The sequence below is a fragment of the Astatotilapia calliptera genome, chromosome 9 (genome assembly GCF_964374335.1).
Source record: "Astatotilapia calliptera chromosome 9, fAstCal68.1, whole genome shotgun sequence".
Lineage (NCBI taxonomy): Eukaryota > Metazoa > Chordata > Actinopteri > Cichliformes > Cichlidae > Astatotilapia > Astatotilapia calliptera.
In genome coordinates, this window is record NC_137430.1 from 21809965 (window position 1) to 21826184 (window position 16220).

A 16220-nucleotide genomic window follows, 5' to 3' on the forward strand; every position below is an offset into this window, starting at 1 on the left:
CTGTTACTACCAACTCCAGCACAGTGTTTCCTAATCACTGTGCAGTGGCACATACGTGTGTCGTGAGAAATCATCAGGTGTACCGTGCTCTAGATTTTCAAGGTGCCGAATTGCACCTCACTGAGAGGTGACGTGTGCACATTAGTCATGCGATTATTCCTACTAGTATGCTAGAGCAGTGTTTCCCAACCTTTAGGAGCCACGGCACATATTTTACATTAGAAAGATCACACGGCACATCACCAAACAAAAAAATCACCAAAAGCAAATTGATCATTTTCCCCCGCGCACCAGGTATAGCAGAATTGGTTCGATTTGACCCCAGTATAGCTTTTATGCTTTCTTGTAACCACTACTCATGCTAGGGCCTTCATCTCCAGGACCCAGGTCAGATTGACAACTTTCTCTTTTCAAATATGTATCTATTGCTATCATGCGCTGGATCGTCTCACAGTTGGCAACCTATTTAATTAGAGCAGGTAGTTGTACTGCCCTCTAGTGGAAGAGAATGTAATTGTTCTGCCCGTTACTCAGGCTGATTGCTTAGAGTACTAATCACACCTGATCATTTCTCATGGCACACCTATGCGCTGTGGCACAGTGGTTGGGAAACACTGATCTAGAGGGTTGAGATTTCTACCGGTAATATGTGTCTTGGGTTTTACCAAAAAGATCTTTTCTTGCCACGCCATTTTTTTTCTGTCTCAATCTAATAGAAATTTATAGTAAAACGTAAAAAGTGGTCTCAAGTGAGCCTTGAATTTTATGTATGGGTCAGTTCAGAGGGTAGGTAAAGACATATTTCATATTTCTGACTTTGGGAGTCACAGTGCTGACATGTAAGTCCCGAGCCATATCCTCATTTCTCTATATTTTGCTAGGAAAATGGGGAATAGTTGCACTGATTTATTGAAGCATGTACAAACATACATGGAAGAACAGTAAACCCTACTTTTGTCCACTGCCTTATTCACAAGGGGTCAAACTGTATAATATATTTGGCATTTTTTGACAGATTCAACTAAAGAAGTGGGAAGCATTTGTATTTTAGTGAAACAACCTTTGCTCATCGTACTTTATAAATTCAGAAGAAGATCTGGCTCTTTGAAAGCAGAATATAATGAACTAAGGGGTGGCTCAAGACTTCATGTTTTCCTAGGTAAAAAACGACCGCCACTGAATAGTTACATGCAGAGATATGGTGTATATGTCATTTAATGGTCGGGCATTGTACAGCTACAAGCATTTCACCCCCATGTCATACTGTGTATGGTTGTGTGTGACAAATAAAATTTGAATTTGAATATAAGTATTTCTCCATGAGTGTTTAAGAAAGTACTGTCATTGCTTCACATTGTGTATTTCAGCTGTGACATAAACATTTTTTTTCAGCAAAACTTTGAGTTCAGTGTTTGTCTTTTTTAGTTTGTAGGACTTCTTTCTTCTCATAAAGATTACCCTGTAAAGTAGAGCAGATGTAACACACCGGGCACTTTGGTATTTGTTTTTCACATTTTCCTTCTGATCTAAATCCTCTTTGTTTTTTTAAGATCAAAACAGCTTTTTCTTGGATCCTGTCTTAGCTCTATCATCCTGACTGAGGTCATCTGTCTGTTTTTTGTTTTTGTTTTTTCACAGAGAGTTAATCTGTCCTTCGATTTTCCTTTTTACGGACATTACCTGCGTGAAATCACAGTGGCGACCGGTGGTAAGTGAACACTGCTTTTGCCCTCTGTTCTCAGTCATATTTATTAGTGTTATTATTGGATATACTGCCTGTGCTTGGTATATTATACTGTACACAGACAGATTTTTATTGCTATGGGGTTTAGCAGGGAATGTGGTGAGATTTATGAAATGAGTCTGGAGTACAGAGGCATTTATGAAATGGGGAAGAAAACCACAGTCTGTGTGCATACATGTGTTCATGTCTGAATGTGTTTCTAGTACTTGGTGAACCTGTGGGTGTGGTGTGGCTACTGTACAAAGAGATATCCCCCCTAAATACAGAAAAGGGGACCAAACAATGAGTTATTTCTGCAAAAGATGCTTCTTGGAAACTAAATCAGGGAGATTCAGGGTTTAAAAACCTTGTCTGGCACAAACCACAGTACAAAACCACCAACAACAATCTTCCAGCCAAGCAGGCAGCCTGATACAAGACATTTACAGCTCTTACCTCCGTGGGATAGTCTGCTAGAGTAGGGGATAAAGCAACAAACCACTCCCAACACTCTGCACACCAGACTTAACTGGAGGAGAAACCAGACCAGTAGGTTTGGACGGGAGACAGGAGTCGTTCTGCCGAGTGACCCAGCACACCCTGATAGACGTGGATAAAGAGGTTGGGGTATCAGAGGATGTGTATCTGGGGGCGAGACACATGACGCAGCAGACGTGTTTGCCAGAGTGTGCAAAGCAATTTTCCACTTGAGTCTTGATGGCGAAACCGCAACACCCCAACCGTCTATTATCACATCAAAGACTAAAGCCCTGCACTTACTCAACTATTTCAGAGATGTTGTGTAGCGTTTAACTGTCGGTGGAATAATAAAGAAATAATCAGTTGTGTCTCTTATCTTCATTCTCGTCACTGTCTCGTGTCCCCACTTGATCCTCGATCGCTGGGGAAAGTTCAGTGGGCTTTAGAGACGTTCTGGATGATGGTGAGGAGGAACGGATGGGCAGAGGCGCTACTAGCCCGAAAGAGATAACAGGAATTTGCATTTCTCCAGACAGAGATGGAGGGACAAGGCCGCGAAGAAGAGGAGGAGGAGGCAGCTATCTGCCTCTCACAGGCCTCGGGGACTTTGTCTCCGAGACACCCTCCTCATATCCCTCCATTTCAGGACCTATCAGTCAGCTCGCCCTCCTCTCACCACTGTACCATCTTTGCAGCCTGCCTTCATTTCTGTCAGCAGGTCACACTTTTTACTTAAGCAGATATTTTTCTTTCTTGCTTCCTACGCGGAAAAACTCTGCTGGAAAAGATAATTTCTTAACAGAGGGTGACAAAACGGCAGCGGAGTTGCATTCGGATTTCATTACTTTCCAAACAGTAAAGCAGCCAATCCTCAAACACATTAATGATCCAGGCACCAAGACTGGGTTGGCATGTATCCTGAATACACATCCATGGTCCAAGTGTACTTTTCAACTTTTTTGATACAGTGACTGTAGATTTAAACATCAAAAAGGCCTCATTCTAAGAACTTAAGGTGCATTTCCTCTTTAAACTGCCTACATTGATGGACTCTCATGTTAAACATGGCCAAAGTTTCAAATAATGAGGTTAGCATATCCCAGTAAGCCAGAAGCCTGAGGCTTCAAGTAAAAACACCCTGTTTTAGACTTTTTGTTGTAATATTTGCTTTATATGATGTCAGTGAGAGCAGATATCCCTATTTTGTTCATATCAGTTGAACAGCTCAGGCTGTGAGCACAGAAGCTTCGTGCACATTCTGTTAGCGAGGGGCATCCAATCAAAAGAAAGGTGGCTTAAAGGGAGGTTGGCGTCAACAGAGACAGTTCTGGTGAACTGAGGCACTGGACAAAGGCCCAGTATAAAACACATAAAGATTATTCTAAACTACAGAGAGCCAACATTAAAGTACAGAGTGAGAAATTAACCGAGTAGGTTCCCATTGATGTTTTAGCTTTCTGGAAAAGTAATGGTGGCTGTTTTAAAATGAAATAAGGCAGATTACTGTAGATACTAATACACAAGGACGTCAATTTCTAGTGGAAACAGGTTCAAGGAATGTCTTTAACAATGAATAAAAATAATGAATACAAATATTAATAATAGAATTAAGACTTTTCTACTTTTCTTCAAAGTAAACTAAAAGAAAAAAGTGACGCATGCACATTTGAATAATTCTGCTTACAACATACTGCAGTCAGCTGAGAGCCAGAGTAGAGAGGCTGAGTGTGAATATAAGTGATGAAATATGATCTGACCGCTGCCAGCTGTGTGGACAGTTATCCAGCTGTGCACTGATTTCAGTGGTTGGTCTGTCACTTGTTAGAGGAAGAATGCATGCATCGGCTTACAGGAAACACAGGACAACTGCATGAATCAGCTTGGTTTTTTTCATGTTTTGCAGTCATTAATGTTTAAGGTGCCAAATGCATAACATTCGTGAGGTGTGAGGTACTTAAACTCTTGGGAACAAAAGCTCATATGAAATGTTATTAGAAGAAGACATGAGGAAGACAACAAACAGCAAGATTTTCATTAGAAAGAGTCGCCCCTCGATCTGGACTAGCAGCACTGCTCTGTTTTGTGTTGTTTTAAGAAAATCACTCTGTGCATCAGACTGCCACACTATGTAAAAATGTACTATATGAGAGCAATGTTATACTGTTCCTTCAGTCTCGTCTTTGTGTTAGTGTCTCCCACCTGTTTCCCTTAGCCTCAGTACCTTGTTTAGAAATTGTCTGAGTCTCTTCTTGCCCTTTGTCATGTTATCCGCCAGTGCTGCGTGTCCCTGGCTCTGTGGTTACCAGTATTTAGTTTTTAGTGTTTAGTTTAGTTTTTGGACTTTGTTTATTTTATAAATTTGAGTTTACACTGTCTCCTTCGATCCTTAGCCTTCCTACCACACAGCTGTCCTGTGACACCCACTCCCTCCCTAATTTTTTTCTTATCAAATCTCTGTGTGAATCCTCTTCTTGCCTCACAACTGAGCTGTAATGAAGAGAAAAATCCTGTAAATTAAACATCTCAGTACGAAGGAACAAAGATTGTCTAAACACAACGTCAGTAAAGTGAAGCTTTGACCTGGTGGGACTGCTAATTCCTGCTCATGTTTTTGGACAGCAGCACACACAGACACAGCTCCTGAAATAAAGAAGTGTCTTCCGCTGTCCCTCCTTTCTGAACGCTCCCTCTTTCCATTACTTCTATTTCTCTGTTGTTCCCTCGTGTATGCCTCCTGTTCTGTCCAGTCTCCTACTGCTGTAAGTGACGGCCATAATGAATGAATTGCCTCTCTATTGAGCGCCCTGCAGCTCTCACCTCTTTAGTGTATTGAGAGGCTGTCTGATTTTCTTTAGACTGTCAAATAAGTGGGATTATGTATTCAGGGGGTTGCTGGTGGTAGAAAGGAAAGGCATCAAGGCTAAGAAATAAAACATTTCAACCCTGGGCTTTATGTTTTCAGAGAAGTGTGTGTTTGGTTGGGTATTTTTTTTTTTTTTTATCTTTAGCTTTTAAGGGTTGAAAGTGGAGCCCAGAGGCAGAAGGTGAGCTACAAGCACAGGCTTAGGTAGAATGATGGGTGTCAGGTTTGTTTCTGTAATGCAGATTTGTTCACTCCTCTGCAGTGTCTTTTATTTTGAAAAATTTGCAGACTCACTGTTCAGTTCCTTTGTCTGACTTCCTCAGCAATAATGGTGCCCTTGCATATGTTGCATATGTGGCTAATGCCCTTGTCCCTTCTATAGTTTTATATTAAAAGATTCAAATTATTGAGTTAAATTATTATGTCTAATGATTATTTGGCTACACAATGTGAAACAGTCACAAACCCCATGCCATTTCTACTTCTAGAGGACTGAACTGAATTGCTTGAAGTATTCAGCTAGTTGTTTTTCATACTGCTTATTTTCTCAAGCACAACTTGTATCCTTTCTTATCCTAATGAAATACTTCTTTAAAATTGTCCCTGGCATCAAACTTCAAGGAAATACCCTCTGAAGTACCTACCTGTCAGGCATCATAGCAGCTAGGATGACAAGACATAAGGCTCAATACATGAGTGGGGCACAAGTGCCTTGGGAAATGCACAGGCAAATGGGAACCACAAAGAAGCCACCAGGAAAGTTGCAACCACCAAATACCTGCAGAGGGTAAGGCAAGTCCTGAGGAGTGAGCTGAATGGAAAAACCAAGATCAGGGTAATCAACACCTGTGCCCTGCCAGTGATCAGATACCATGCTGGGATAATAAGCTGGCCAAAGAAGGAGATAGAAGCCATTGACATCAAGACAAGGAAGCACCTTGTCTAGAAATCCTACCAGTGGCTGGACAATGCTGGACTGAAAGAAAGCGCAGAGGCACTAATCATGGCAGCACAGAAACAAGCTCTGAGGACAAGATCTATAGAGGCAGGGTCTACCACACAAGGCAAGATCCCAGGTGCAGGCTGTGTACAGATGCAATCCAGTACATAACTGCAGATGGCAAGATGCTTGCAGGCTGGGGAAACATTGAATGCCATAACCAAGTGGCCGGCATAGTATACAGGAACATCTAAGTCAAGTGGGGCCTTGAAGTCCCGAGGTCAAGATGGGACATGGTCCCTAGGGTCTTTCAGGTACAGACAGAAACTGGTGATGGCTAACCAACCGGACATAGTAGTGGTGAACAAGCAGAGGAGGAGAACGATATCAAATGAGAGCAACATCAGGAAGAAGGAACACAAGAAGCTGGTGAAATACAAAGGGCTCAAAGAACCTGAGAAGATGTGAAGAGTAAAGGTAACAGTGGTCCCAGTGGTAATCGGAGCGCTAGTTGCAGTGACTCCCCAGCTAGGCGAGCGGCTCCAGCAGATCCCAGGAATAACATCGGAGATCTCTGTCCAGAAGAGCGTAGCTCTAGTAATTGCAAAAAACAGTGCAGGACCCTTAAGCTCCCAGGCCTCTGGTAGAGGACCCAAGCTTGAAGGATAAAGACCGCCCGCAGGGGTGAGAGGGGAATTTATATATACATATATAAGCAGTCCTTCAGTGAGCCAAAAGGACTGCTTTATTCACTCTAAGTTCACTCTGCATTCAAGACTTTACACAAGAAATATAGTCAGATCCATATTTCTTGTCTCCTGCTTTCAGTGCTGACAGCACTTTATACGGAGGAAATTCTGAGCATGGAGATCTTTGGGGAAAGATTGATTCCCCTCATAGTATGCTCTGCCTGTGATTTCCACAGTGATAGATGTGTTTTATAGCACGCCCACCATATCAGACATACGGTGACATGAAATGAGGTTTTATACTCTGGCCTCAATGACATTTTTCCCAAAAATTGTTTCTCAGCAGAGTTTTTTATGCCTATATGCCTTAGGCAGCCACCTTATATACAGTATATCTCTTGAACCTGAGAAGAAAAGAAAGAGATTAAATTCGTATTCTGACCTGTTGAGTGATTTTACTGTGAAGCACCACATAACTAAAAGACCGGCTGTCCTAAAATCAAGTGAGGACCAGATGTTTTCATGTACAGCATGTGATTTACGGTGTTAGGGTTATGTTAAGATTTCTGATTTAGATTTTTTTTTTAAGGATAGACATGGCTGTATGTAAATGTCTAGTTTTGACTGTTTAACACTTCCATCTTCATCTCCAGTAGACTTATGTATATGTACAATCAGGACACAGCTATCTAGCTTGAAAAGCAGTGACTTTGTGTCAATGTACTGTTGCTTAAATACTTTGAACACCAAAGTTGCTTTGAAAATAGCAACTGACTGTGAAATGAAACCTGTTGGCCTATCACAGTATTATGCCATGTCTTGAGGCATTGCTTCTCTTCGCTGCTTTCATTAATTAAATAATTTACACAGACTGCCTCTTTCCAGTGTTTGTGCAAAGTTGCTGGCTTCATACTTTTATATATTGTTCTTAGGACACATTCAACAATTTGCTGCAGATTTGTTGACTACATTCATGACTAGGGGTGCAACGATACTCGTATTGATATTGAACCGTTCGATACAGTGCTTTCGGTTCGGTACGCATATGTATCAAACAATACAAAATTTGTAATTTATTTTATCAACTTTCCTTCTGACGATGCTGTCTGTGTTGAGCGCTCAGTGAATCTGCGTTCGACTACTCCGCCTAGGCTGCACTGTCGAGCGCAGATCCACTGAGCGTTCAACACAGACAGCATTGTCAGAAGGAAGAGCGCAGGGCAAGCTAGCAAGACAGAAGTTAAGCTCTTCTAGGGCGACCGTGGCTCAGGGGGCTGGGAAGCGCGTCTGTAACTGGAAGGTCGCCGGTTCGATCCCCGGGCTCTCTGTCCTGGTCGTTGTGTCCTTGGGCAAGACACTTTACCCTACTGCCTACTGGTGTTGGCCAGAGGGGCCGATGGCGCGATATGGCAGCCTCGCCTCTGTCAGTCTGCCCCAGGGCAGCTGTGGCTACAACTGTAGCCTCCACCAGTGTGTGAATGTGAGAGTGAATGAATAGTGGTATTGTAAAGCGCTTTGGGTGCCTTGAAAAGCGCTATATAAATCCAATCCATTATTATTATTATCTCCTTGCAACATGGCAAATTGAACCTCCCCCACCCTCATTCAGATCTGGCATTTGGAATTATTTTGGTTTTCATGTGACGTATGACCCTGAAGGTAAGCGTGTCATGGACTAAAGTAAAACAGTATGTTGGATGTGCCACGCAATGCTCAATTACATGGGTGGGAACTATAGTGTGTTAGCGCAGTTAGCTCGTTAAGGTGTTGGCCGTCTAGTCCCATGCAGGGGTAGCTCGTTAATGGAGATTTGCCGTGTTGTGGCGTTGTCATTTCAACGAGATTAACGCTGACAGCACTAGTGGGAACACAACGAATATGACTGCACATTTACGCCGACATCATCCAGGTGCAAAGACAAGTGGAAGCAGACAAAAACAACAAGCATGCATGCTACAAACTTTACCCGAGTCATTTAGACAGCCATTGTGGCGAGCTCAGACAACGAGGAGACGGAGGTATCGTTTGGTCTTGCTTCCCGTGAGCTAGCCAGGGAGCACAGCAGTTTATTGACATCTGCAGAAGAACACTGCCGCTAGCTAACTGCTCAGCGCGGCAACCGCACAGCAACAACAACACACAGGGCGCCCTCTGACCCCAGAAGGACACACCGTCGCAGCGAGAGGGCGTCACCCGTCACTATGGCAACATAAACAAAACATAACTGTACAAACAGAACCCCAAACAGCCCTGACCGGCTACATAGCCCCCCACCTAAGGGGTCAGTTGTCCCCGACGACCCCATTACCCCACACAAAGTCCTGCAAATCTGCTTCACCAAACTTTATTTCTTCTCTAAGGCACGAACACCGCGTACAGTGGGCTGAAACAGTTTACTCACAGCGAGCATCGCCGACACAACTCTGGCTGTCGAGGGAGTTATTATATTCCTTTTATTTATTTTCTTTTCGTCTCTTCTGTAGCTAACCCTTACTTTTTCCCCTTCTCCGCTCTCTCTCTTCACACACACACCAGGCAGTCCCGCTACACACATCCCGAATACATTTCCCATCAGGCTTCATCCTTAAAGGGGAATGCCTGTAACACAGGGCTTGCAAAATCGCTAGCCCGACGTCCCGGGGCTAGCGATTTTTCCAGTCGGGCTACCAAAATCTACCTCTGCCCTGCCCGTCGGGCTATCATAGGAAGGAAAAATATATGTCAATGCTTTTGCATTCTTTCGGAAATGTAGCTGGGTAATTATGTCATTGGCATCGGTGAGCCACTGTCAATATGTGACATATTGAAATCGCGTTTGAATTTGCGCTTGTTTTTTGCTTTCACTTTGCAATCGCGCGAACTGTGTGTAGAGAGCGACAGTACTGATTGGTGAGTGATGATAATTTGTGCACCAATTCCTCCGACATCGTCTTATCAATCGTTAGCTTACTATGCAAACATGACAAGTGAAATCTCCTGCAGCAAGCTTAAACATATGAGAGGTTGATCGTGCAGAGAATCGCTGACCGTTATGTGTGTCTTCTGCTGAGCCAAATAAGACAGGTCAGGGTGAAGAAGTGACAGCCAAAGAAAAGCTTACCACAAAACGGAAAAGTTATGACAAATCAGACTATAAGGCAAAAAGAAAGTGCAGCTTTATGGTTTCATGGACAAAAGAATTTCTGTGACAGCAATATGACGAGCTATATAACCGGGGCTGCACATAAGTGGTCCGCAGGTGCACATAAGTGGTCCGCAGGTGCGCATTCGCTGTCAAAAAACAAAACAAAACGCGCACAAGATATGAAGTTGCAACGCGTGTTTGCATACATAAGATTTTCTGGAGGAGGACAGACATTTGTTTAAAACTCTTAAAGATGTCGAAGAAGCTCCTTTAAGCAATTACTTTGGTGTTCCTCCACCTCCAAACAATTGTCAGAAGGAGTCCGAACCACAAAAGAAGCACGTATTCTCGGAAAAGTGGTTGCAGGAGGTGAGCTGGCTTCAAACAAATGATGAACGCACAGAGATGTGGTGCGGAATGTGCCGTGAAAATCCCACTCTAGCAGACAAAAACAGTGCTTTTTATATGGACGCAAACGCGCGTTGCAACTTCTTATCTGGTGCGCGTCTTTTATTTTGACAGCGAATGCGCACATGCGGACCACTTATGTGCACCCGTGTAAATAACATAATGTTCTGCCGGGTGTGTTGTTGGTTTTCTCTCGATTTCTGAGTCGACAAGCGCCTTTGTTACTGGGACCAGTCATTTTAAGAAAGGCCCCCATTAGAACCCATGAGAAATGCAAGAAATGCATTATTGCTCAGTCTGCAATATCTTTCCCAGAACAAACACCAATTGCAAATAACATACTAAAAATAAACCTGAAAAATCTGTTTAGAACAGCGTACTATGTTGCAAAGAGTGAACTACCACTGGCAAAATTTAGCAAACTTCAAAAAGCAAATGGCCTCGATCTTGGTTCCACTTGTCTCTTACCCGTGACTTCAGCGGAAATTTCAAATTCAGGATCTGACACAGACTGATTCATGTCCTACACAGTTCTTACAAGTTCATAGAAATTTCTGTTCAATTAGAACCAAGTATTTGAGTTGATGATTGTAATTTTTATACAATGTTGTAATTTGTTTTTCAACAATTTTTTGATTAATGTTTTGTTTCCTTTACAATATTATACTTTAATGTATAATATTGTAAAGGAAACAAAACATCAATCACAAAATTGCTCTCTTTTTTATTCGGGCTACTTACATTTATTTTGGGCTACCAAAAACTGAAGAGTCCCTGCCCGAAGGGCTACCAGGGATTTTGAAATTTTGAGAGCCCTGAGATATATTTATTTTTTTAATTACTTTTGTTTCAGCAACATTAAATTAAAAAACTGTACTTTTGAGTTAAAATATATATTTATAATTTTAATAAATGACAAATTAAAAAGGCATGAACATTTTTTTTGTATCGAAAAAATATCGAACCGTGACAACAAAGTATCGAACCGAACCGTGAATTTTGTGTATCGTTGCACCCCTATTCATGACGTGACTCTTCAATTCCACCACACCCCAAAGGTGCTCGGATAGATGGAGATCTGCTGACAGTAGAAGCCATTTGAGTACTTCTCATTGTCATGTTCAAAAATCCAGTTTGAGATCATTTGAGGTTTGTGACGTGGCACGCTATCCTGCTGGAAGCAGCCGTCAAAAGATGGTACACTGCAGTCATAAAGTGGTTAACGTGGTCAACAGCAGCAATACTGAAGTAGGCTGTGGTGTTTAAACTACACTGGTTGGCATTAAGGGACCTAAATGTGCCAAAAAAATACGCCCCCACCATTACACCCCTAGTAGCCTGAAACATTGACACAAGGTTGGATGGAGCCACATTTTCATACTGTTTACACCAATTCTGATCGTAGCATCTGAATTTTGCAGCAGAAATAGAGACTCATCAGACCAGAAAACATTTTTCTACTTTTGGTGAGCCCTTGCAAATTGTAGCCTCTATATTCTGGTCTTAGCTGACAGAAGTGGCACCTGGTGTGGTCCTCTGCTGTGGCCCTTGTTTAGAGATGCTCTTCTGCAGTCTGGCCATTCTGCCCTGACCGTTGACATAAACAAGGCATTGTCACCTAAAGAACTGCTGCTCACTGGATATTTTCTGTCTTTTCAGACAATTTGGAAAATCCCAACAGGTTAGCAGTTTCTGAAATACATGGCACCAACAACCATGCCACGTTCAAAGTCACTTAAATTACCTTTATTCCCCAATCTCCCACTCGGATTGAAATTATGCATGTCGTCGTGTCTGCATACTTAAATGCATAGAGTTGTTAAAACGTGATTCTGTGATTAGAAATTTGTGGTTTAAAGGGTGTATCTAATGAAATTTGTGTGTGTGTGTGTGTGTGTGTGTGTGTGTGTGTGTGTGTGTGTGTGTGTGTGTGTGTGTGTGTGTGTGTGTGTGTGTGTGTGTGTGTGTGTGTGCAAAATCATCAAATGAATGCTTCAGCCTGGCTCTGTCTCCTCAGATCGGCATCCAACTCAACACCTTTGGGATGTTACTGAATGGGAGATACGCAGCATGAATGTGGAGCTAACAAATTAGCAGCAATTATGAAACACAACGATGCCAGCGTAAATCATAATCTCAAATCTTATTTCCAACATCTTGGGGAATTGGGAGGAATCAGAAAATTTAGTTTCTCAGTCTTTAACAGGGCAAAAGTGATGAGGTTTTAAAAACATAAATACCTTGAAGTGAAGAAGAAGAATCATTTGACAAGAAGCTGCTTAAAGCATGTAGTTATCTGAAGATACTGTCACTGTACGTTTATTATTCATTCTTCAAACTGTTCTTCAAAGGTGAACTACTTTGGATATGTAACACAGTTTCACCCAAATGCCAGGTTTTCCTTTTGTAATGAGTAAAAGATGATATCTAAGGCCGTGCGTGGGATCCTTTTTATTGCTTTATTTTTTCTATTTTTGCAGTCCAGGCAAAGTCAGAGTGAGAACAAAAGCTTTTACCTTGAATAAATCTTGAAATAGAAGCTGACTTTGCTAAACATTGTTGTCAGCAGGGAAATTAAGATGAAGTTTGATTCTGTTGTCATAAGTGCAAATTCTTTATGCAAAGACTGCTCCCTTGTGATGAATAGTGAGCGTTTTCCCCCTTTTCCTGGAGTCCATTAATAACCACGTTTATGGGCTGTTGAATGATCCAGCTCTAGCTTGTGTTGCCTGGGCACGTCTCTGTCTCCCCGTCTTTCTCTCTATAGAGCAATCTATTTGTGCCTTGTTGAGGAAAAGTTAACAAAACCCCTTTTTCGTTGTCATCGACTCTTCATTAGCATTCATGATTGATAATGACAAGAGAGGAGAAAGTGCAGCAGTGGAGGAACAGGAGCACATCCTCCCTTAAAGTCATTCTGATTTGCCCTTCTGTTTTTTGATAAAAGATATTAGGGCTAATTAATTGCTATTCCTTGGTGAAGGTACCTAGAGCGCAAGCCCATAGACTGAGACAAGAGATGGTTGTCTGTTAATGAGAAGCTGTTAACTGTGGAGTGAAGGGCAGCGATGTTGTCTCCTGGGTAGACAGTGTATCAGATTACAGCTTTATTAAGGGAGGAAAGGTAGAAATGGGGGAGACAAGAAGGATATCTGCATTATAAGTGACACTTCACATAGTCCTTTGTCCCACACGCCATCAGACTGTTTAACTCCTCTCTGGAGGGGAGAGGGAGGGGAAACAGGAGGACAAAGGAGGGGGGAACAACTAAGCTGTAGTGCCTCTGCACCTCACTGTACAATACCTTGTGCAATACTTTTTGTAAATAGTCAACAGTGCAATAGACTCAATACTTGAAATGTGCAATTCACTTGTATTTTTATTTTTTATTCCTATTTATTCTATTTATCCCCTTTGTATATTTTATTTATATTTGTCTCTGTATTTATATATGTGTGTGTGTGTGTGTGTGTGTGTGTGTGTGTGTGTGTGTGTGTATATATATATATAACAGTTCTGTAACTGTAACTTCGGTCGTTGCTGTGCTTTTTTTGGAAGTCGAATTTCCCAGAGGAACCCACCCGAGGGATTAATAAAGTTCTATCTTATCTTATCTTATCTTATCTTAGTCATAATTTAAGTGTTAAATTAGAAGTCAGAATTTGAATTTAGAGTTCAACAAAGAGTAATATGTGGTCTTCTGTCCTTTTTCTCCTTCAGGGTTCATCTACACTGGTGACGTGGTCCACCGGATGCTAACAGCTACACAGTACATTGCTCCGCTAATGGCTAACTTTGACCCAAGTCTCTCCAGAAACTCTACCGTCATCTACTCTGACAACGGTAACAGCACTAGCATCTTAGTTCTGCACGATTGTGTAACACTTGTGTACTCCTTCCCGTGCACTACAAAATAAATGTGGCACAAAAAAGCATTTCAGTGAGCTAATTTGTGAAGAAACAGCGGGTTTGCTTTAAGTTTCCTGCAGCCAAATCTGTGGTTCATTTTGCTGCTAAGAAAAAGGAAGTAAAATTCTGTTATTGCCCATTGATTGCATTGATGTGTTGGTATTGGTCACCCTGAGGTTGAGTTTGCAACATCTTCTACACCTTGATAACCACTTTTGATGGGAAGGTGATCAACCTGTCTACAGACAACTGAAGTCCAATTTAGACCGACTGCAATCACTCTCAGAGAGATTTGTGAAAATTTGTAAATAACTGCAAACCAGTTTATGAGTTGCCAACACATTGCAATTAATCTGAGTCATTCTGAGCGAGTGAGCATAACTTGTCTCCAACACAGACATGTTGTCTCTTTGTCTGTTCTGGCTCGATTCAGCTGGTTACCAATGTCGTCACGTGCTTGTTCACAGAGGGTGGTGTTGTTGCTAAGGTTCTCCTTCTAATATGGTTGGTCTTTACCTTACCATATCAGGGTGGTTAATATTGTAGGCGAATATTAGCCCATGGGTTTCATTTAATTGACATCCAACTAAACAAAACTCATGGTCTACTTTTTTAAAGTGGCCTCATCTCATTTTTTATTTTATTTTATTTTTTTAAAAGCATCACCACATCTAGACAAGAAAGTATAACTAATGAGTTATCAGCATAAGTTAGCACTGGCTAGCTAGCTTGGTTAGCGAGTAGCACCCATAGTTCACTGTGATAATTATTAGCATCCTAATTTTAAGGAGTAAACAACAGAAGCAAAGCATACATGGAGAAAAGTCAATTAAAGGCATGAGCTATTTTGAAAATAATCCCAATCCATATATTATGAACACAGAATTAGCTTCAGACACTAAAACTATATATTATACTGTAAACATGGTTATTTCTACTATAAGGTTGTGCATTTTAACACGAGACTTTATAGTTTCTCTATAGCCTGTAGCCTGTGTAAGAGTTTTGCTCATATATAAAAAGTACCTTGCTTTATCAAGGCTTTCATTTGATGAAAATGACCCAGAAATATATTACTGTTGTTTTATCCCTCAAGACATTTTATTGCATTGTATATATCAAAATACAAATTGCTTACAACACTGCAATATGTATTTATGTCTGCTTCCAAAAAAAAGTATTTATTATATAAAGCCAGGTAATCTTAAAGTTAAAGAATAGATTTTATGGCTAACAGTGTTTCACAGAATCCTCCAAGATCTTCTTAAGACCTCCCTAAATTCTGCTTACTGCCTTTAAACTAAAACATCGCCCTTCCTCCGTATCTTTTCTTTGCTATCTGTGATGGTTGTTATCCGTTCTGTCTGTCACTGCTCTGTGATCCGTGTGCAGCAGTGTGACTGACCAACTGTGTGACCTTCTGCAGTGGAGCTCATCAGACTTTAACCAAACTGGCAGCCAATCGATTCTCAGCCTGCCTGCTTCTCAGCGCTGCGTCCATCAGTCAATGTCCTGCCAATACAACATAAGAACTGCACGGTCTGCCGTGCTGTGGAGGAGGCAGCGCCTCCATTAAAAAATGATAAAAACAAGTTTTGAAGCTGCTTGATGAGGCGTTCGCCGCAGAACCATATTGTTTGTTCCACACAAACTAGACTGTGGAGGGTGTGTGAAAACTTTGCTGTCAAATGTTCAAGTTTCACAACTTTCACTTGATGTTGTTAATTGAAATCTGCTAAATAAAGAACGCATGTGATAGGACTGTGAAACTGAAGAGCTGAAGTTTATTTACAGAGGAGTTTAATGTTTCTGCACCTCAGCTGACTCTTGTGTCCGGCGGGACCACAGTGACATCACTGTGATAAAAATAAGGCTGATTGATGCAACAGACGGGCACGTATTAATCCACCGTTCAGTGATTAACTTCACAGCACCATCAGCTGCTGTTCAATTATTACATTTTTTATTATATTAAAAAAAGAACAATAGTACCAACCCAGGATCAGAGTCACCAAATACACCACCCTGACATATATTGTTAAATATTTTAGATTCCTGTTGCTGTTTTTTTAATAGTCTAATCC

General features: G+C 41.5%; 1 protein-coding gene across 1 annotated transcript in view; it reads left to right on the top strand.

Moving 5' to 3' along the window:
• Positions 1–16220, top strand: part of plxdc2b (plexin domain containing 2b) — a 109485-nt gene that overhangs the window by 64759 nt on the left and 28506 nt on the right. Inside the window, exons 4-5 of the mRNA XM_026179804.2 lie at positions 1639–1708; positions 13948–14070. Coding sequence (XP_026035589.1) covers positions 1639–1708; positions 13948–14070 — 193 coding nt within the window. The remainder of the gene's footprint in view (positions 1–1638; positions 1709–13947; positions 14071–16220) is intronic.